This window comes from Natrix helvetica (genome assembly GCF_964273705.1).
Source record: "Natrix helvetica genome assembly, chromosome: 11".
Taxonomy (NCBI): Eukaryota; Metazoa; Chordata; class Lepidosauria; order Squamata; family Natricidae; genus Natrix; species Natrix helvetica.
The window spans coordinates 2,480,482-2,501,235 of NC_138562.1; the positions used below are offsets into that span (position 1 = coordinate 2,480,482).

Here is a 20,754-nt window from a genome sequence, read left to right on the forward strand (position 1 = left end):
AAATCCTTCTTCTTCTTCTTGTGCCATATTCCGTCATCGGACGTTGGCGATCATGTTGGTGATCCTATTTTTATAAACAGCCACACGAAAAAGTGCTGCTGAGTTTTGTCCAAACCGGTCCCTTAGATTTTGAAGCCGTGTTGTTCTTCTTCTGCCTGGACCTCCTTTGCCTTCAATCTTTCCCTGGAGGATTAAGTGAAGGATGGCAAAATTTTCCGAGTGTCGCATCACATGTCCGAAATATTCTAACTTTCGCTTTTTAATGGCGGAAATCCACCCATCTAAAAGTCGCCAAGGTTGATAAACATCGTCCCGGAGAATGCTTGCAGTGATGTCACTTTGTTGAAAAGTGACTCTGGGTATAAAACTGCTGAAATAAGGCCTAAAGTTGCTAGGATCATTGTACCAAACTTTACAAGGAACCAATCACAGTCCTAATTGACTTAGTCCCCCCCCTTCCCCTCTTGCATGGAGATGATCAGTAGGCTTGAAACAGGGGATGAACTGGTTGTAGTTCTGGTGAAAAGTATTTATTTAAATGACCATTGAACACAGCTGATAAGTTGCACATTACAGGGCTATTGGAGCCTCATCCAGGCCTGCAGGATACTTGTACCTTTCACTGGAACAATGGCCACAAGGCGAACGGCCACCTCACTCAGGCAGCTCTGGTGGAAGAGGCATGAGCACTCCAGGGAGCCACAGGTGCTGCCTGGAGGTATAGACCAGTCTCTTCAGATAGACGAGCATTTTCATTTTGAGAAAGAAAAATAAACACTGAAAGGAGGGTAAATTACACCTTAAATTCTTGAAATTTAATAATGACTGTTTCCCCCCTTTCCTCCTCCAGTGGCCCTAGAGGAAGGAAAGAAGGAAGGGTGGGTGGGTGGGTGGGTGGGTGGGAGGAAGGAAGGAAGGAAGGAAGGAAAGAAGGGAATTTTTAGCACTACGGCTTTTTCCATTAATGCCATCAAAGAGCAACTCATCCAGTTGAAGAACGAATCCCCAATTCCCACTTTGACCTATTGCCACCTATTAAAGCAGTTTGTTTTGCAGGGCACAGCAAAAGTTACTCATCTTTGTATTGAAGTATTGATCGTTATTTTTAATGAAGGTCAACTCACATTCCTTTTCCAAACAATATGTATTTCCTTCATCAATACATATCGACCTAACTGGGCCCAAATGAAAGGCAGTCCGGATAGTGCCTGAGGAATGAAGACACTCTGTGCCTTGCTACAGAAAAGCAACTTATTGGCAAGACAATAATTCTAACAATATTTGTATTGAATTATCATTAGAATTTAATAGAAACATTTCCTTGTGCCGTTCTGGGAAGATTACAGAACTGAGATGAAGCAGCCTTTACTGCTTTGCTTTGAAAGACGCACCAATCCTTTTGAGATGCTCTCTTTTGTTCTTAACACTGAAAATTTAGTCCTTGCAGAAATATGTACTTCTTTTGGAGAAAACCAGTAAATATTGAGGCAAAAATGTTTCTGCATTGAACTGCAAACCCGATGCCTCCTTTATAAAAGGATACAAACTCTATCAAATGCAAGAACTGAAGAATATTAACGGCATCCTTTCCCCCCATGAATATTTGCACTTGATTTAATTGGTTTCTCTTAAAATCAATTTATAAAAAAAACCACCTTTGCAGTAGTGAGGAGCAGCACTAGAATGCAACATCTTAACAGTGAATGCCAGATAATTTGATTCTGGCCGGGTTATAGCAATTTCTGCCACGTTACAAGCAATCCCAGGTGGATTTGCACCTTGTCTGAGATTATTACCAAATGTAAGCGTTAATGAGGCAGTCCAGGTCAGTTTCAACCAATCCTCACTGACAGGCAGATACAAAGTCCTTTGGCCACCAAGATCCGGTTTCATGGAGAAAAGCCCGCTAACGAAAGCAAACAAAATCTCGTCAACCCTGCACTTGGTTGAATGCAGCTTCAGTGCAAACTTTGCTTGGCACCAACTGGGGCTGGATTTAGACTCGGGCTCAGCAGGAGCAATTCCCACAGCCTTTCACACTGTTGATGATTTCTTCTTGCAGCTTCTTCCTTTCTTCCTCTTTGGACATGTGGTTGCTTCTCTCCTCCCACCTCTCACTGGGGCTTCTGTTCAGCATCCGGCTGCTCTGAGTGTGCCACATCTCGTAGTAGAGGCTGTTGGGTCTGGTAAGCAGATCAATGTGCTTGCCACGCTCTGCCACTTTGCCCTGTTTTTAAAGAAAGCACAAGTCCATCACCACCCAGCACTGCTTCTCCGGAACAAGGAGAGGCCCCACCTGGAGCTCAGTGGGTTCCATAGGAAAGGAGCAGCCCATTAGCAACAGCAAGAGCACTTATATACCGCTTCATATTGCTTCACAGCCCTCTCTGAGCGGCTTACAGAGTCAGCCTCTTGCCCCCCCAAACAATCTGGGTCCTGGTTTTACCCACCACGGAAGGATGGAAGGCTGAGTCGACCTTGAGCCAGCCGGTCCGGATTGAACTCCTGGCAGTGAGCAGTGCGGTAGCCTGCAATACTGCATTCTGACCACTGCACAACCACAATTTGGCCTTAGAATGAAGCATCATGCTGAAAACATCCCTGGGTTTCTAGCTAGAGGGCTGCATACTTCTACCACTACATGGATCCTCATATCCAAACCATAAGCTCTCTCACTCATAATAAACCAACCATAGTTTATAGGTAGTCCTTGACTTACAACAGTTTGTTTAATAACCGTTCGAAATTACAATGGCACAGAAAAATGTGACTTAGGACCGTTTTTCACGTGAACAAAATTTGGATGCTTGGCAACTGCCTCAATTTATGACGGTTGGTCTGTCCTGGGGTTATGTGATCAATTTTTGTGACCATCTGACCAGCAATGTCAAAGGGGAAGCCAGATTCACTTAACAACCATGTTAATAACTTAACAACTGCGGTGGTTCACTTAACAACTTCCTTGCAGTGGCAAGGAAGGCCATAAAGTGGGGCAAAACTCACTGAACAAATGTCTCATTTAACAACATAATTTGTGGCCTCAATTATAGTCATAAGTTGAGGACTACCTGTATTTCAGAACTTGGTACTCTAGAACAGGGCAGAAGACATTTTCCCCTCCATTTTTCTCAAAAATCTTACAATTATAGAAGCTAGAGAGAGTTTGGATTAAAATTTGCTCCCTTTTGGTATTGTGGGATGCATGTTGGAGAGTTTCATTAAAAAATCCTCAGAATTTGGGGAAGGCTGGTTCCTTGGGCAGAATCTTGCCTACAACAACTGGCCTGTGTTTCCCAAGGTGTCGGCCACCTACTAAGCATCTCCTTTCTGTAGATTTGAGGGATTCCACACGGTCTACCCACTTGCAAAATATGTGCTTCAGTATAGGAGGGAAAACACAGGAAGGTTTGCTGTTAGGGTGGTCAATGGCTCAAATAAATGATTAACAATGATAATAATGTATACATATATACTAGATTGATAATATGAGGTTTTATATAAATTGTAAGTGAGGACTATGGAGAGGATGCACAAAAGTTTTCGTAACCAACCGACACACTCTATGTAACTGGAAGATGGTTTTATGTTTGTTTGTGTTTGTTTAAAAAAAATAAAATTTTCTTTAAAAAAAAAAAAAAAGGTCAATGGCTATCAGATCCTGTTTCCAGAATGTTTCCTTTCGGTGGCTCTTCTCTTACAACCCAACTGGCCCTGTTCATCATCCAGAGTTTAGTTTGTGTATAACAGCCAAGACTATGGTGGGAAGGGGTGGGTGGGTGCTGGTGAGTCTGTCCCGTTCTTGATGTGAAGGGACGGTGGGTCTTTTTAATGAGGATATGAGTGGAGCCCTGGGTGTCCCCCTTTCCTCTTGGCCCTTGGACTTTCCATGCAGCAGAGCAGAGAGAAGGAAGGGTGTGGATCAACTCGTAGAGAACTAAACAGTTGGAAACTGAAGGTGGGTGTTCACCCTCTTCTACTTTTGCTCCAGGCATTCATCTCTTAAAAACAGGCAACCCCTCTCCAAAGTAAAGAGCCCGAATCTTAGAAAACAGACCCTCACTGGACCTAGCCTGTTCCTTCATGGAGGCCTGATTTCAGGACACCCAGTGGTTGCCAAGTAAACTCTGAAGTGAGTGGGAATGGCCTCGGATCTCTTCTCCACCTGAATAAAACCTGAGCTATGGCGCAATAAATATTGTTCCAGTCACTGATAAAACTGCTTTTGGGAAGGGTACCAAAGCAGAGAAAGAGGCCAATCAACTCGTAAGGGCAGGATCAAGGAAGCAAGAAGTGCTTCAATCGCATAAGGCATTTTAAGGATAAATAAACAGAATACAGAAGGTATCTCCCCACCTCATTGACTGGGGGCTTCTCAGAATGCCCCCCGATTCTGTGGTTGCCTGGATCGAGTTGCTAGCAGCCATATTTTTCTCTCTTGGTTGCTTGTGGATAGCTTTCCATCGATTCATCTCCCAGCCTCTCCACATTCTCTCATATAAGGCTGACCCATTTGAACTGTTGGCTTTCTGTTTCTTTTCCAAATTTTCTGTACTCCCTTTTCAGAATGGCTGAGTGGTGTATAATCTACCAGAAGCCACCAGAAGGGTAAACTCTAAAACAACCTTCAGAGGAAGGGATCTAAAGGGATGTAACCAAAGCCGGGGGGGAAATAATGCAGTGACTGCATGGGTATGTATGCAGGTTGGCTCAGAAAGCAACAAATGACTGACTTAAAATGACAGATTTTTATTGGAGGAAGGAGATGCAGATATTTCAAAAGCCTTTTAAACCTTTCGGGAAGAGTTTGTTGTCACTGCTTGTTCCAATGTCTGGAGGTTACAGTGACATCAGAAGCAACAGTTTTGATTTAAACTTCTGATTTATAATTGAAGCTTGCAGCTCCCCAACATCCGTTGGGTGAACACAGTGGTAAATCAACGGGACTCTTATCCACATTATCCACATTTCTCTTTTGCTTTCAATCATTTTTTTTTAAAAAAAACATCAAGCTCACAATAGGTCAGTCTTAATTCATTGGTTAAAAAAGAGAGACCCCTGATGTGTTTGAAAGAGACAGCATGCGTTTCCAGCAGCCTTAGAGGAACAGAAAGTTACTATACAGCAGGGGTGTCCAAACTTGGCAACTTTAAGACTTGTGGACTTCAACTCCCAGAATTCTGGGAGTTGAAGTCCACAAGTCTTAAAGTTGCCAAGTTTGGACACCCCTGCTATACAGCAAAGAAACTGGATAGATTGTCTTCACTGTGTATTTATATAAATCAACTACTGATTCAGAGTTTCAGAGTTTTATTGTACCCAAAACTACAAATAGTTACACTGAACTGGGAAGAGGTCGTTCAGCCTTCTCACCTCACCTCCTAATTTATTTTAATATTTTCTTCCTGCCTTTCTTTAGCTGTGCTGGTCTACAACGGTTTGAGCTATCTGTTTTCTAAGAAACCAGCGTTTACGAGACAGCTGGGAGCCAGGCATGCGTGAAGCCACCTCACGGAGCTCATCGCAACATTTCCACTCCATAAGAGTTCACAAAGGCAAGATATTTAAGGGGGCCTAAGCATTCTCTGGCATTTCATTATTACTAATGAGCCTGCTCAACTGGGCCTTTTAAAAAACCCAGTAACAGTGATATAATGGCCCTATTAGGCCAACACTTTACAATGGTTCCATTTCTTTCGTACAATGGTCACCTGAAATGCAAATATGGAACCATGGAGGTAGCCAGAGGAAGAATATTTGGGAAGGATGGCCAGAGGCAGCTTCAGCAAAGCTATTTTTTGAAAACAAATGCTTTGAGCATCTAACGCCGTGATGGCGAACCTATGGCACGCGTGCTAGAAGTGGCACGCAGAGCCATTTCTCCTGGCACGCGGAGTCATCACCAGTTCCTCTTCTGGGTTCGGGCGCAGCAGCCAGCTGGTCTTGACGCGCATTGGCGTGCCAGAAAGCAGAAGTGGAGCTTTTTGTTTCCAGGGTGCACATGCGCGTCGGCCGTTTGGTGATCTGGTTCCTGGCACGCATGCACACCAAAAGCCAGCAACAGGAAGAGCAACGGCCACGCATAGCAAAAGACGCAGAGAGGGGTTCCTGGCCATCGCTTTTTAGTAGAGCTGTGGTCAGGGCTTCCCTCCCTCCCCGCCTGAGCGGGCTTCTTGCATAGCCCCAGCCCTCCAGCCCATGGCTCTTCTGCTGTCTGGAGGGCCTGGCCGGCTCGGGCGCTCCAGAAAAGCAGCGGCAGTCACAAGGGGAAAGGCAGGAGCAGCCAGCCAGCCCCTGCAGCCACTCCCACACCAGCCAGAAGCAGCACTGTGACAGCCGCCGGGGGCGAGGGGGCGGCAGTGGCAAGGACGGGCTTTCCTCCCTCCCCACCTAACCGGCTACGTGTACAGCTCCAGGCCGCGGCTCTGATGAGGATCCACGATCTGGAGTGCCTGGCTGGCTCGGGCGCCCCAGAAGAGCAGCAGTTGCAGCCACAGGGGGAAGGGCAGGAGCAACCGGGCAGCCACCGCAGCTGCTCCCATGTCAGCGAGCCAGGGCCTTGGTGGCGTCTTTATGAGGGTAGCTTGCCTCCCTGCCAGCAGCTCGTCCAGTGTCCCGTCTGGAAGCAGCAGCGCAACAGTCGCCGTTACCAGGGGTGAAGGGGTGGCGGTGGCGAGAACAGGCGACCGCTGCCCCTTCGTCTCTTCCCCAACAGCGGCTGTTGTGCTTCCGCTTCCAGACGGGATGCTGGCGGAGGAGCTGCTGGCGGGGAGGCGAGCTACCTGCATAAAGACACCACCGAGGGTCTGGCAGAATATATCCCGGCTGGAAGCGGCAGCACTCCGGACCGCGGATCCTCATCAGAGCTGCAGGCTGGAGCTCTGAAGAAGTCTGCTTGGCCGGGGGGGAGGGAGGGAAGCCTGGGACCGCCCGTCCTTGCCATCGCTACTCCTTTGCTGTTGCGCTGCTTCTTCCAGCCAGGATATATTCTGCCAGACCCTTGGTGGTATCTTTATGTGGGTAGCTCACCTCTCCGCCAGCAGCTCCTCCGCCAGCATCCCGTCTGGAAGCAGAAGCGCAACAGCCACTGTTGGGGAAAGGATGAAGGTGCGGTCGCCCGTTCTCTCCACCGCCACCCCTTCGCCCCTGGTAACGGCGACTGTTGTGCTGCTGCTTCCAGCCGGGACACGGGATGAGCTGCTGGCAGGGAGGCGAGCTACCCGCATAAAGACGCCACCAAGGATCTGGCAGAATATATCCCGGCTGGAAGTAGCAGCGCTCCGGACTGCGGATCTTCATTAGAGCCGCGGGCTAGAGCCGTGCAAGTAGCCCGCTCGTGTGGGGAGGGAGGGAAACCCTTGCCCATGCTTGCCACCGCCGCCCCCTCACCCCCAGCGGCTGTCACAGTGCTGCTTCTGGCTGGGATGCTGGAGCAGCCAGAAGAAGGAGAAGCTGCCGTGGGGGAGGTGGGCGGGGCAGACACTGATTGCAAATGCTTCTCCCCCAGTGCAGTCCGAGAGACAGCAAAGAGCCTCGGGAGGGTGGGGGAGGCTGTTTTCACCCTCCCCAAGCTCCTTGAAAGCTTCTCGAGCCTGGGGAGGGTGAAAAACGGGTCTATCGCGGGCCAAAAGGGAGGGGTCACACGCATGCGCAGGGTGTGTGCATGCACATGCGCAAGGGGGTCGCGCACATAGCATTATGGGTATGGCACGCCTGCGTACGACCCCCTTGCGCTCCCCTCGCTTTTGGCACGGGAGCCCAAAAAGGTTCGCCATCGCTGATCTAATGCATCTTATTTCTTGCTTGTTTTCTTCTTCTCACGCACTAATACAATGCTCTGTTTGTTTTAACTCGTTTAGGGGAGTGGAATGGGACTACTTGCCACGGCATAGGAATTCGCCACAGTCAACTCACTGTGGTACAACCTGCCGTGGGGCAATTCAACAATTAAATTAAATTAAATTATTTAAAATAATTAAACAATTATTTTTCATTATTATTTAACACTATTTCATTTTATCCATTCTTTTGCATCTTTTCTTTAATGATTCTCTTCCACCATTTCCTCAATATTAGTGTAGTCTTGTCCTGCAGTGAGTTGGCCCCCAACAAACTGAGTCCTCATTTTACCGACCTCGGTAGGACGGGAGGCTGAGTCAACCTTGAGCCCCATCAGGCTGTGGGCAGAGTTAGCCTGCAATGCTGCCCTCTAACTACTGCGCCATCACGGCTCCTATAGGTAAAATGTATAAGGAGATGACACAATGGCACTTGCTGGAAGTTATTAGCTAGCACATAGAATTTAGATACCTTGCAAGTAATAAAAGTCTGTTTGTTTGATAATAGGTAAGAAACATAATGATCAGCTGAATGTTCAGGAAGCGGTAATAAAATAAGGAAGACAAGCCAATGAGTTTATCATTATTAAAAGAAAACTCAAATGGATGAATGTGCCCCCCCCCCCAGCTCGATGGTTTCAGAGCCAGGAGGAAGGAGCCACCTTTAGTAATAATGCATCATAATTCTGCATTATAAGGATATTAAACAAAGAATGCCGACCTAAATTAACAGAGCAGAATCTTCAATCAGGGCATTAAAGCTATGCAAAAGGGAACCTGCTCCATGGAAGACAATATGACCCTGTCGTCCCTAAGCATCTTTTCTCATGGCTTAAAGCCCATTGCCATCTTGGTTTCCAGGGAGATCAGAGCAAAGAAACAACAGGGGGAATAATTCAAGTATAGGTGACACCTGACTTGGAATGTCCTTCAACCAGGGACAGATTCTTTTACAACACAACCCCAATTGACATCAGTCATACCGTTTTAGAGGTAAATAAAAATCATATTAATCTCCGGTATGTTTTAATGTTGCCTGGATTTAATGGTTCTGTTTTTTAGCTGCTGATAATTGCTTGGGCACTGTTTGGATTGCGTTTAATTAAGCATTCCAGTGTTTTTCAAACTTGGATCTTTAAGATATGTGGATTTCATTCCCCAGAATTCTCCAGCCAGCACATCATGGCTAGCTGGGGAATTCTGGGAGTTGTTCCACAGATCTTCATGGTGCCAAGATACGGAACTCTGCTATTTTGTTACTTGCAGGAAATGCTCGCAAGAAAGCAAAGATAAAGGTTTTTTTTTCAGCCAACCACACCCTTTTTCAAGGATACTCCATTCCAATCTTCCTTCTGAGGCTTTTTACTTACCCCTTTCTCCTGACCATGTGATCAGACAGCATTCTACGGTCACTGAATATGCTCACGTCCCCCTTTATTTGTGTAAAGCTTGAATTGTTACACATGGGTTGTGCAGTTTTCCTATATGATGATTGGTACTCTAAATTTGTTACGGGGCTGTAAGCCATCAGTGGCATTTATGTGAAAGCGGGAATAGGACAAATATATATTAATGAAACATTCTAGAGATAGCCAATACCAACCCAGATTGTCAAATCTATTGTTTAATAGGAAGCACCTAACCCCTCCTAAGTGTTCATGGAAGAAGGATACAACCATCTACTTTTCTTTCTTTTTAAAGGGAACATAAGGGACGTATGTGTAATATATACGCCAGATATATATTCTTGGAACAGTAAAACTACCATCAGATTCACATTAGGGGATCCAGCCTAATAAAAACACAAAATCATTAGAATTTCAAAAAGGAGTATTATGCTCGTACCCTCCCTGAGCCCCCAGGGAAACTAATTAATGGTAATCCACTTCAAAACCCAACATGTTGTTCCCTCAATCCATCTGTCTTTCTCTGTCACACACTCCACATACAAATATGCATCCACACATTCACAATGTTTCAGTATTTCAAGTCAAAAGCCTTTTAGGGAAAAGTGGCATGGAAATTGCGTAGCCCCAAATGACATTTGCAAGTCTGCCAAAGTTCCTTCCCATCAGGAAGCTGGGTCTCACCTGATCCAGGACGATTATTTCATCAGCATCAACCACTGTTGACAACCTGTGTGCAATGAAGACGGATGTTCTGTGCCTTACGATGTCTCTCATGGCATTCAAGATGTTCTGAAAGATTAAAGATAGGTGGCAGGAGGGGGAGAACTCATCTTAAAATAGATTAGCAAATGAGAATGATTTAATCACACATAGAAACAAGCTGCCAGCCATTCCAATGTCATTAACAAAGGAAAAAGTCAGACTTTGAGGCACAGGCAGTCCTCAACTTACGACCGTTCACTTAGTAACAATTCAAAGCCACAACCAATTTCCGCAGAGCTATTTATGACTCATGTTTGAAATGACAATGGCCACAACCTCCCCCCAACGGTCACATCATTGCATTTCAGGTGCCTGGCAACTGCCTCACCTGTACCACAGCAGAGTCCTGCTATCACATCTCTGTGATTTACAATGTTTTGTTTTTTTTTTTGCCTGTTTCCAATGTTTACTTTTGGTTTCCAGCAAAAAGCAAATAAAAAATAAGACGCACGCTGGGGGAAATGGATTTACTTAATGACTGCATCATTTAAGAACTGCCAGTAAAATGGCAAAAAATTGGGGTCGATGATGCCTTGACTTGTGATCACACCCGACTTATGACTATAATTCTAGGCTCAACTATAATTGTAAGTCAAGCTCTACCTGTGCTTAATTTAATGTACATGCTATGAAAACTACAAGAACCACAAAAAAATTCCTTCATTGCGAAATCTAGCTATCCCAGGGGAAAAACTAGAGGAAACTGGAGTTGCCACACAGGAAAAATGTGCCTGCTCCAGCAGTGATTTATTTCTTTTTTTGCTTCCTTTATAATATAGGAAGGCAACAGACAAATTCTGCTTTTCCTTAAATACCCTTTTGATTGCTTGTTGCCCACTTTGGGGGGAAAGGAGTCATATTTTACTAGCTGCTTTTAAAGTGCAGCTGTGTTGTGTAAACATTCAAGTTCATTTGACAACCTCATAATAAATATAGCAAAATGAACGGCAACAAACAAGTAGAATAAACAAGCTCACTAAAAATTCTTATCATGATCCGTAAACGGAACCCAAGGAGATTTTTACTTGACAGGTGCATCTGCCTCCTCCTATTCTTTAGGAATGAACTATGCCTCAGCCATCCCCAGTCAGGCCCCCTTCACGATCAGAGGTCCTGCTATGTCAAGTCACCTAACACAAACAGACGCGGTGAGCTTTAGCCTCGGACAAGACAACTTAGGGAAGTGGCTGGGGGTGCAAGGGTCCATGTATAACATTATGAAGCTGCCCCTGTGATGTCACAGGACCTGTTTCACAACACCCTGATGCTTTACAGCCTGACCTGCGAATATAATTTGGTGCCAAACGGAAGCATTGTCCACAGTCAACCCTGCATCCCAAGAAACCGTGCACCTTGTTTCTATGGCTCACACGCAAAAATCATTGAGGGGGCCAATTTTTACGAACATGAAGTGGCAACCAGCTGCTTCCCTTCAAATTAAAACTTCACCTCTTAAGAGTGAGCAGGTCAAGCAATTCCAACTGCTCTACCTAATACTTTTGTGCTATAATTCATTCGGAAGTGGGTTCATTTCTCCATCCAATTCTAGAAAAGCCGGTTCCCCCACTGTTCCCAGTTTGATCTTGTGAGCCTGGGATAGCAAAATGTAGAACTGCAATAAAGACGTAGCGCAGGGCGAGGGGGGTAGCCAACCTACCTCTTCTGTAATGGAATCTAAGGATGACGTGGCTTCGTCATAGAGAATAATGGGAGGATTCTTCAAAATGGCTCTGGCTATTGCAATCCTCTGCTTTTCACCTCCTAAAAAAAGGAAGGCACATATGCACATAAAGTCAGTGAAAACTATTTTTGCTTGGAAGGGCATTCTGAAATGAAAGACATCAGAGAGCCGTTGTGACAGAGTAACAGAATTGAAAGGAACCTTGGAGGTCATCTAGCCAACCCTCTGCTCAGGCAGGAAGCCCTATACCATTTCAGACAAACGATTGTCCAAATTCTTCTTAAAAACCTCCAGTGTTGGAGCATTCACAACTTCTGGAAGCCAATTATTCCACTGATTGATTGTTCTAACTATCAGGTAATTTCTTCTTAGTTCTAGTTTTTAGTTTTGCAATGCTCATAATTGTGAAAAATGGTCACAGGTCACTTTTTTCAGTACCGTTGTAACTTCAAACAGTCACTAAATGAATTGTTACAAGTTGAGGACTATCTGTAACCGAGACTGTCACTTTCTGACAGTCCCCCTCCCCAAGGATTGTGGTGTTTTTGCATGTTCTCCACTATTAAGGGCACTCTTTCCTCACATTCTCTAAGGCTACAATTAGGGCTATTTTTCTAGGCCACCATATTGCCACATTATGACTTTGAGATGTACGGCCCTGTCTTCAAAAATTTAAAGTCCATTTTGGATTTTGGAGGCCTTGAAAGTAATTAATGGTTATATATGTGCCTGCTTTCTTATGCTACATGTCAAAAATCTGACAAGCTTCCATTTTAATGTTTTCATGTTCCTGGCGATGTGCCCTTCTAACTACCCTAGCCTTCTTTTAGCAAGCCACTTTAGGAGGATAATAATCTCATTTCACTTTAAGCCTTAAGTGGCTGTCCTGAAGCTGAGCAATAAACAGAAATTGAACTGTTCACCCAAGATGTGATTTCTGCTTCTCACTCCCTTTATAAAATGCTTATCCTGAAGTGTATTGTATTTGCTATTGCCAGTATTTATAAAAGGAATGGTTCCATGATGCAAGGTCTTTTCTCGGGTCTTCCTCCGAGCCCATTTCAAAGACTACCCATGACAATCTCAGGATAAATGGGAGAAGGGGCCCTTCAACTTACGGCTGAATCACAGTCTGGTTCTTAGAAGAGTATGGGAAGAGAACCATTTCAGTCGCAATAGAATTACAAGGCCCTTCTGTTTAAGATACAACCTGACTTCTGTGCACATAGTCACAGCTGCTTATACACTGGATGATTACCATGAACAGTGGCATCCTAGCACATACACTTGCATTCAAGGACTTTGTCTGTCTTTCTGTCTGTCCACCCGTCCCGTCCATCCATCCATCCAGAGGTCAAAGAGACCATCTCCATTAAGATTGAACAGCCCTCTCTCCATGGGGTAGGGGGAAGAAGGATATAACACCACCTACTGTATCTCCTGTTTACAACACAGTCCTTTCAGCACTTCTAAGACGCCCCTTTTGCACTATTCAGATGTCCCTGAGGGTAGAGATTAACCTCCAAGTGGCCTTCAGGACTCTCAGAGAGAGCGATAATGACCAGAGGACTGCGAGGAATATAAATCCTTCCACTCTCTACCATTCAGTCAGAAACTAAAGAAGCTTCTTGGACAAGAAGTGAAACATCTTCAAGGAAAAGCAAAGTCCAGTTGCCTTTTGAAAAAAGCACCTTTGGGACCACCGTGGCCTGGGTGACTGAGAATCTCCATCGACAGCTATTAGATCTATGCGACTGCCTACTCACTCTCAGTCACTCTGGGAGACCTACAAACAATAAAAGGGCCAATATAAAAAGAATACAAACTATAACCCACCATGACGATCTCCTATGATAGTCATATTATATACATTTCCCCATAATTTAATTTATTTTGCCTCCCGGCTATATTAATTTTAACTAATAACTCAAGATGGCGAGCATATCCAATAAACCAGGGGTGTCCAAACTTGGGAACTTTAAGACTTGTGGACTTCAACTCCCAGAATTCCTCAGCCAGCATAGCTGGCTGGAGAATTCTGGGAGTTGAAGTCCACAAGTCTTAAAGTTCCCAAGTTTGGACACCCCTGCAATAAACCTTCCTCCTCCTGGGTTGCCCACAACAACAACCCTGTGAGGTGAGATGGGCTGTGAGAGGGTGACTGGTCCAAGGTCACCTAGCTGCTATTCATGGCTAAGGAAGGACTAGAACTCCTGTTTTCTAGCCTGGTGCCTTGACCACTAGGCCAAATTGGCTCTAGGAGAGCTATTACTAACCATGGTTTTTCCAAAGGCCTTTCGTAGTATTTATAAAGTCAAGAAAAACAAGATTTTAAACATGCTCATTAAAAAAATCATTTAGAACACTTCTTGACAATGCATTTCCAGCAACATGATAAAATAAAGGGAGATGGGTTTGCAATCGGTAACGTCCACAATGGTTATTGCATATCCTTGGAGGGAAACAGGTTTCATTTCTGCAGCAGTGACCTTCCTGCAAACCTTCTCAGCATAAGTCAATGCTATAATTAAAAGTATAGCATTTGATTAAAGAACCAATGGCCATTTCTTAGAGTTACTGCATGCCTGCAATTTCCAAATTAGAAATTAAAAGTCCAGCAAGAAACAAGAAATACATTTTACCCTAATAAATGCTAAGCTTCTATAAATCATGAACAAGTTGCATTCCTCTCTCCTTCCTTAGGTTTAACGTTTATCAAAGTACCAGAAACAACTTTGAACAGATTTTCAATGGAGATCACTATCACTGATTTAACTATCCTGGCAGAGTTTGGCATGCAACTCTTGGTCTGATACCAGGAAATCTCCCAGGCCACCGCAAGATACACAGTCTAGCCGAAACTGGGTTTTCTGACTCTAGCATCAGGGAGGGAGGGGACAGGGGCTCATTTGGAGGACAAGGTTCCCTACCTCTCACCCAAAGCTTCCCTGACTAAAGAGCTACCGAAACAGGGGCAGCAACCACAGGAATTAAAGATTGCGAAGTCCTGAGAGAGATTTTAGAAGTGCAATATGTTTCAAAATGTAAGACAGATAGTCCTCGACTTACAACTGTTCGAAGTTACAATGCACTGAAAAAAGTGACTTATGACCGGTTTTCAAACTTATGACCCTTGCAGCATCCCCATGGTCATGTGATTTACTTGACAGATGGTTGCTTGACAGACAGGTTGCTTGACAGATGGTTCATATTCAGGATGGTTGCAGTGACCTGGGGACTTTCTGACAAGGAAAGTCGAGGAGGAATTCACATTCACTTCACAACTGTGTTACTACTTTAACAAGTGCAGTGATTCACTTAATAAACGTGGGCCAGAAAAGTTGTAAAATGGGGCAAAACTCACTTAACAAATTTCTCGCTTAGCAACATAAATTCTGGTCTCTCTTGTGGTCATAAATCGAGGACTACCTGCAGTTTCCATTTCATCAGAGTCTGCATATTAGTGGAAGCTGCTGCCTCCTTTACAGGTAAGAACCAATCATAGGAATACTAAGTTTATTCCATGAAATTATGCAGCGTTTGATTCCCTTTTCTTCCATTGTTATAACTGTGCTGGGCAGTATGGAATCTGAACATAATGTTCAGTGGTTGGCATTGGATGGGAGTTCATTTATTTACTAGATGTTTATCCTGCCTTTATTACTTTATAAGTGACTTGAGGTGGCCAACATGCCTAGTACTCCTTCCTTGTCCTATTTCCCCTACAACAACAACCCTGTGAGGTGGGCTGGGCTGAGACAGAGAGATTGGCCCGAAGTTACCCAGCTGGCTTTCATGCTTAAGGTGGAACTAGAACTCACGGTCTCCTGGTTCCAGCCAAGTGCCAACACCACTAGATCAAACTGGCTCTCAAATGACAGCACAGGTAGTCCAGCTCCAAATTTGTCTGTGCTAACCTGTTTCCCCAAAAATAAGACCTCCCCGGATAATAAGCCCAATCGGGCTTTTGAGCACATAAGCCCTCCCCCGAAAATAAGACCTCCCTGAAAATATTGCAACACAGCAGCAGCCATGAGGTGACCACACTCGCCGCCTCCTGCACCTCAAAAATAATAAGACCTCCCTGAAAATAAGGCCAAGCGCTTATTTCGGGGGTCAAAAGAAAATAAGACCCTGTCTTATTTTCAGGGAAACACGTTAGTACTCTGAGCTAATATAGCTACACATCCTCTCAATAAACCCTTCTGTTTGCATTTTCCTCCAACCCCTCATTTCAGATTTTCATTTATGGTGATGAAAATTAGATACACAAATGAAGGCAAATATTATGCATCCCAGGATAACATAGACTCCAATTTAGGTCAGTTACCGGAACCAAAGTTTTAGTTTCCCAAGCTTTCAGACTTGTGCTGGAGCCCATCCGTGGGGAACTTCTCTCTCACCAGAATGCCTCCTTTGGGCCATGGTGTGAATCACATTTATGCCTGGTTGTGCGTGGCTTCTTAGCTGTTGATTGGCTGGTTATTAAGTCATTGGCTCTCGTTTCCTGCTGCTCGGTGCATAGAACAGCCCAAAGCAGAGAGAAGTTCCCTGAAGATAGGCTTGGAAGACTAAACCTCTAGTCCCGGTGACCGACCCAGATTGGATCTTGTAAATTAAATACAATTCTTATCTAGGTAAAGGTAAAGGTTTCCTTTGCACGTATATGTTAGTCGTTCCCGACTTTAGAGCGCAGTGCTTATCTCTGTTTCAAAGCCAAAGAACCAGCACTGTCCGAAGACATCTCTGTGGTCATGTGACTGGCATGACTAAACGCTGAAGGTGCACGAAACGCTGTTCCCTTCCCACCAAATTCTAACATATATATATATATATATATATATATATATATATATATATATATATATATATATATATATATATATATATGCCTCCCGAAGCCCCGCCCCCTTCACCAAAATGGCTGTGCATACCCTTATGAAGGCTTTCAGAGAGCTCCTGGGGGCTGGGGAGGGCAGAAATGAGCAGAAAATGGGCTATTTTTCGCCCCCCCAGCAGCATTCTATAAGCCTCCATAAGGCTATGCATGCAATTTTGTTGACAAATTTTTTGCTCTTTTTTGCCCCCCCCAAGCACTCTGAAAGCCCCCCCCCCAAGGCTATTCATACCTTTTATTTGAAAAAAAACGGGCCCGTTTTCGCAAAAAATGGGCCATTTTGGGGAGGTTTGCAGAGTGCAAAAACTTTTTTTATCCCCCTTTCGGAAAGTTCTTTCGTTAGAGTGATTGATGAGAATTACATTGATCAAGTGCTGTGCCAGCAAAGTCTTAGGTGCTGCAGATTTCGTTCTCCAGCACATGGATAAATACACCTGGAAACATCTACCTACCTACCTAGTCTCTCTCTTTCTCTTCCCTCCCTCTCTCCATCTATCCCTCTATCTACCTACCTACCTACTCTCTCTCCCTATCTACTGTATTTCTCTCTCTCTCCCCCCCTCTATCTACCTACGTACCTACCTATCTACTCTCTCTCCCTCCCTATCTACTGTATTTCTCTCTATCCCTCTACCTACCTACCTACCTACCTACCTACCTACCTACCTACCTACCTACCTACTCTCTCTCTCTCCCATCTTCTGTATTTCTCTCTCTCTATTCCTTTACCTACCTACCTACCTACTCTCTCCCTCTCCCTACCTACCTACTGTATTTCTCTCATTCCCTCTCCCTCTATCTACCTACCCACTTTTTTTTAATTTGCCTCTTCAAAACTTTGGTGCGTCTTATACTCTAGTGCACCTTATACTCCGAAAAACATGGTATATACATACACACATACATATACACCAAGTACCACTCACTCATCATGAAATCTGCAGAAACATAAAGCCTACAAACTTGAAATTTGGCACATATGCAGTCTGGGGCTCCTTACAGCACTAAACGTCGGTACCAGTGGTGGGATTTACTTACCTTCCCCACCGGTTCACAAATGTGAGTGCGCGTACAGAAGGTCACACATTATGTCAGGGCGGAGCGTCCCGCAGCCACTGCTACCGGTTCACCTGAACCGAAGAGGACCGGCTAAATACCACCTCTGGTCGGTACCTCACCAAAATGACTATGCCTTCCACCTATGGAACTGGTTCCGGACTGAAGGTGGTGGGAGCGATCTTCCCTTATGTGTTTCAATCACCGACCACCACTGAGCCAATGGATTGTGAACCAAATTTCTCCTGCACAGCCTGATCACGTAGTTTCGAAGTGCAGAAGAGGCATCCGGCTATTAACACTATATAGCATCTACTTAAACAGTGATTCTTCCCTTCTTTTGATCATATATTTAGGCTGTAATGTCAAGCAAGCTTAGAATGTATTATCCCTGAGCAAAAATATATTTTTCTACAATATGACACACAAATGCTTCTTTCGTATCATTTAAGAACCTCACAAGGAAAATTAAACAGGATTATCTTAAGTGTTCTCTATAATCACTGCCATCATCCCCCTCAACTAAACGTTGCCATTAAATAGTCAGTTAAGAGACACACGTCAACCTTTAAACAATTTGGACCTCTGCAGCTTCCAGTTTGGATTCGTGTCAGGTATGTTACGGGAAACCTGTACAAACCTCCTTACACAGATGGACAGAAAACAAGTTTCACCCAAACCCCCAGCAACCCAGAGACAGCGGGTCCTTTTTTTTCTGGTGAGGGGAGTAAAGAGGCAACGTACGAAAGATGAATGGTACCCATTTTAATCACTTAACCCAGGCCAAAGAAGCCACTGTGACTATTTGGATTGAGAGGAAAAGGGAAGATTTAAGGCCCCATCAGCTCATCCCTCAAGTCCCCTCACCAAAGACTCGCCCAACTGTGACTGATAGCTTGCTGGTCTCACAGCAATGATGATACCAAGTTTGGATGCTATTCTATGACATTGTGATGAATGTCTATTAAGATTCTCAGCCACCCAGGTCATAGTTGTATCAAAAGTGGCTTTTATTTTCCAGTTGCCTTTTCAAAAAATAAAAACCACTTTTGATATGCTGATGAGTCCTCATGGCCCTTGGAGACATAATAATAATAATGATGATGACGATGACGATACAATTACTGGCTGCATGAGAGCTCTGTATTCCTATATCTTTAAAGCTGTGCAGCTACTGCTAATTGTCTCCATCTAATCAAATTCTGATTTGGCCGTCATCCTGTGGAGGAGGGTGTGAAGAGCCTACCAGCCCTCTGTCCCTGACAATGAAACTTTCTGAGCTGCTTCCAGAGAAGCCTCAGACCAGCTGCTGGATGACCATTTCATATTAAACTTGGCATTTATCTGTCTGCTGCTGAGAAAGGCCAGTTAGGAAGGCCAACGCTGAGCACCAAGCCTGAGGCAAGGCAGGAGAAGGGAGCTGCTGCAGAGACCAGCGGCCCATTGATTTCCTTACCTGACAGTTTCAGGCCCCGCTCGCCTACTTGGGTGTTGTACCTATTGGGCATTCGGAGAATGGCATCGTGAATTCCTGCTAGCTTTGCCACTGCGTAGATGTCTTCCGCAGAGGCATTGATGTTGCCATACTGGAGGTTGTAGAAGATGGTGTTGTGGAAGAGAACAGCATCCTAAGATACACACAAACAAAATAAATACAGGTAGTCCTCGACTTATAACAGTTCCTTTAGCGACCACTCAAAGTTACGACACTGAAAAAGGGACTTATGACCGTTCTTCACACTTACGACTGTTGCAGCACCCCCGTGATCAAAATTCAAATGCTTGGCAACCGACTCTTATTTATGACGGTTGCAGTGTCCTAGGTTCATGTGATCCCATTTTGCGACTTTCTGACAAGCGAAGTCAATGGGGAAACCAGATTCGTTTAACAACCGTGTTGCTCACTTAACAACTGTGTCAAGAAAGATTGTAAAATGGGGCAAAACTTACTTAGCAAACGTTTTGCTTAGCAACAGAAATTTTGGGGCTCAGTTGTGATCATAAGTCGAGGACTGCCTGCACCAAATAGCTGGGAATGCGAAGGGCGTTTATAAAGTCAGCATGAGTGGGCTAGAATTTTTCAACAAGCTACAGAGCTCCCGGGGGATCCCAAGAGTGCCCGAAGATGCTGCTGCTGCTGCGAGGGTCATCCTAACCCAAGCCAGAGCGGCCGAGAGGAAGAACGGCCACCATGAGGTCCACATTAATAGGATCAACATTACTTTCTAAAACAGCCTGGAAAGCTGAGGTGGCAGGAGAGGCCTCCCAAGGGACTACAAGTCATTCAGACTCCCAAAGGCCCTAACTGGCACCTTGCCAAAACTGGCAAGAGGGTGGTAAGGGCCAACAAAACCAACCAGAAGGGCAGGGGGCTGTTTACCCCCTTTACAGAGGGATCTGGAATACGTTAACAGGGAGGAAACGTTTCCAAGACAGAGCCATGCCAAGAATCACCTAACTTGAGCATTATTCAGAGGCGCCTGTTCCTCAACCATGGCGACTTCAGTGTGGACTTCAACTGCCAGAATTCCCCAGCTGTGATTATTTTGCTCCAGCTCCAGAAGCAATACAGGACCTAACAGGAAATCCTTTTGGTGGATGTTTTCAGCTTTTACGACTAGTTTCAGAAGGACATCGGCTTAGACCTTTTTTTCTGGGGGGATTTTAATCATCCGATAAAAACTGTTCTTTTCACACACGCTGTGCCTGCTGATCTGATCTGGGTTTTTTTCTTGTTCCTCTATTGCTTTCTTTATTTGGCTTCATCGCCTCAGTTTCCCCATTGTTACATCAGTCTCTGGGGCTGCAACATTAGGATGACTTTCAAGATAGAAAAAACCCTACCTGTGGCACAACTCCTAAAGCCTTCCGCAGGCTTTCCAAACTGACATTTTGTATATTCTTGCCAGCAACATAAATCTCTCCCTTCTGAGGCTCATAGAAGCGAAATAATAATCTCATAATTGTGCTTTTCCTTTAAAAAAAAAAGGAGACTCAGGGTTAGAACATTGTTTTGCACCTTTAGAAAAAAACAACCCAAGGTTTTATGGCCGTTAAAAAGAAAGAAAGAAAAAAGAAACCAATCAATGATGCAGAATTTTGTGCATCCTTTTA

The 20,754-nt window shown here is 44.7% G+C and overlaps 1 protein-coding gene across 2 annotated transcripts in view; it reads right to left on the reverse strand.

Moving 5' to 3' along the window:
* Window positions 1-1,600: 1,600 nt before the first annotated feature.
* The window catches only part of ABCB7 (ATP binding cassette subfamily B member 7), an 89,149-nt gene continuing 69,995 nt past the window's right edge, over window positions 1,601-20,754 (reverse strand). For both annotated transcript variants that reach the window (XM_081963714.1, XM_081963713.1), the window contains exons 12-16: window positions 20,485-20,614; window positions 19,097-19,268; window positions 11,664-11,767; window positions 9,926-10,033; window positions 1,601-2,227 (exon numbers count right to left, since the gene is read on the reverse strand). In XM_081963714.1, the coding sequence (XP_081819840.1) occupies window positions 2,009-2,227; window positions 9,926-10,033; window positions 11,664-11,767; window positions 19,097-19,268; window positions 20,485-20,614 (733 nt within the window). In that variant the 3' untranslated portion in view covers window positions 1,601-2,008. The remainder of the gene's footprint in view (window positions 2,228-9,925; window positions 10,034-11,663; window positions 11,768-19,096; window positions 19,269-20,484; window positions 20,615-20,754) is intronic.